Raw genomic sequence first — 1,986 nt, 5'->3', positions numbered from 1 at the left:
CTATGAGTCAGTACCAACTCGATGACACCTAACAACAACAACAAATTATCTTTCCTCATGTTTTTCCTTTACCAGATACATCTGGCCCATACCCCCCACCAGCCCTTTCACTCTAATCGTTTCCTACTCTAGAAGGCCCTTTGGGACTATGTCTTCCTTTTAAATTATTTTTAAATTTACCTTCTTCACAACATTTACCACTAACCAGAAAAGCTCTCAGGCTACCAAGACCTTGCGGGGGATGGGGGGGATGTAAGGGGGTTTAAAGTTATTATTTCCTAGAAATGTTATCTCCCATTTCCTGAGAGATACAACTAAGAGTTAATCTTCTAAGGGATCCTCTTATTTCCATCGTACAGTTAAGAAAACAAGCCCAGAGAATATGAGTAGCTGCCCTATTTGAAGCGGAGTAGAACTGGATCCTTATTAGACTGGCTCCAACTGGCCTTAATTTAATTACTAAGGCGAATTCCCATATGGCATCTCATTTATTCATTTTTAACAACTACACCAGGCTGCAGGCTCTGACAGGATAATTAATCCAAGCTAGAAAGTGGTGGATCTGGAATTTTCTGGCTACAAAGCTCAAGCTCCTCAAGCAAACCATACAGAACAGTCTCCCCACTCCAGTTGGGAGTTTCAGGCAAAAATTGTTCCTGGGCACTCCAGGTGAAGATGGAAAGGAAGCTACAGAGGGATGGGGAGGAAAAGAGAGGTAGGGTTAGGAGTTTATGAGCCCCAACACTATCAGTCTATCTATTTGCTAATATGTAACCAAGAAGATGCTCAACAGCAGACATGGGGCAAAATTCCCAAACAAAACAGGATCCGAGTGTGGCACTGTAGGATAAACAATGGACTGTCAATCGCAAGATCATGGTTCAAACCCACCAGCCTATAGGGTATAGGAAGTGTGGCACTGTAGGATAAGCATTCGACGCAAGGTCAGTTTGAGCCACAAAGTCATTGGTTCAAACTCACCAGCTGCTCCTTTGAAACCAACTCGACGGCACTTAACAACAATATACAGGGTCACTATGAGTGAGAACCTACTCGACAGCACTTAACAAGTTCTATAATGCCACCTACTTTTCCGATGCTCCACACTCCTCAAACCCAGTTCAAGTCCCGTTTTTTAACAGGTGGGGAAACTGAGGGTCCCCCAGCATTAAGCAACATCTACACCCTCCTTCTTTCCCAACCCTCCACGCCAGAGGTCCCGGTGTGCTCTTCTACCAACCCTCACAGATCGGCTGATGTTGTCCATCTTGTTGACGACCTGTTGGAAGAGAGGATAGCAGGTCTGACAGAAGCGCACGGGCCGGGCGCTGCGTACTAAACACCCCGTCAGCTCTGCGCTGCTGTTGGCGAAGTCCAGCAGCAGCTCCCGGCATTCTGGGTCCAGATCCGGCAGGTCCGGGGGCAGGGACAGCGGCCCCAGGCCTCCACCTTGAAGCAGGGACAGGGACAAGTCCTCCACCTCTAGCAACTGCTGCTCCGACAGGAGGTCGTGGAGGACCCGGTGGGAGCTGCTGCCAAAGGGAAGCGCGCCCAGAGCCAGCCTGGACCACAGAAGCAGCAGCCACGGCAGCAGCGATGACCGCTGACGCGCGACTGTTCCGTCCGGGTCCATCACCTGTCTCACAAACCCTGGGACGTCCACCACAGCCTCACTACTCCCAGCAAGCGCCGCTGACCTCCGCCGCTTCCGGCTTCCGTGGGCGCAGGCTGGTAGCTGCATCACGAGGCGCGCGCGTCATGACCCCGCCCCATTGGCTGCCGGCTGACTCCGCAGGCCTGCGCGTGTGCGGTTGCGCGCGGACATCTGCGGCTTTGATCTGCGAGTTGGCATCCGAGTTGGCAAGGCGCGCGCGACGCCCGGCCTGGCTTCGTGCTATAGACTACAGGAGCCGAGTGACTTAAAACGAAAAACTCAACTACAAGCCAACTCAGTCCACTAGACCTTTCTGCACTGATGTGTCTTTG

General features: G+C 51.5%; 1 protein-coding gene across 1 annotated transcript in view; it reads right to left on the bottom strand.

Annotated features, from left to right (window-relative positions):
• OSTM1 (osteopetrosis associated transmembrane protein 1) overlaps window positions 1–1,633 on the bottom strand; it is an 80,100-nt gene extending 78,467 nt beyond the window's left edge. The window contains exon 1 of the mRNA XM_006839952.1: window positions 1,241–1,633. Coding sequence (XP_006840015.1) covers window positions 1,241–1,633 — 393 coding nt within the window. The remainder of the gene's footprint in view (window positions 1–1,240) is intronic.
• Window positions 1,634–1,986: the final 353 nt, after the last annotated feature.

Source organism: Chrysochloris asiatica, unplaced genomic scaffold (genome assembly GCF_000296735.1).
Source record: "Chrysochloris asiatica unplaced genomic scaffold, ChrAsi1.0 scaffold00027, whole genome shotgun sequence".
NCBI classification, from domain to species: domain Eukaryota; kingdom Metazoa; phylum Chordata; class Mammalia; order Afrosoricida; family Chrysochloridae; genus Chrysochloris; species Chrysochloris asiatica.
Note: the sequence above shows the minus strand (reverse complement) of the source record. Positions and strands in the feature narration are given on the sequence as shown.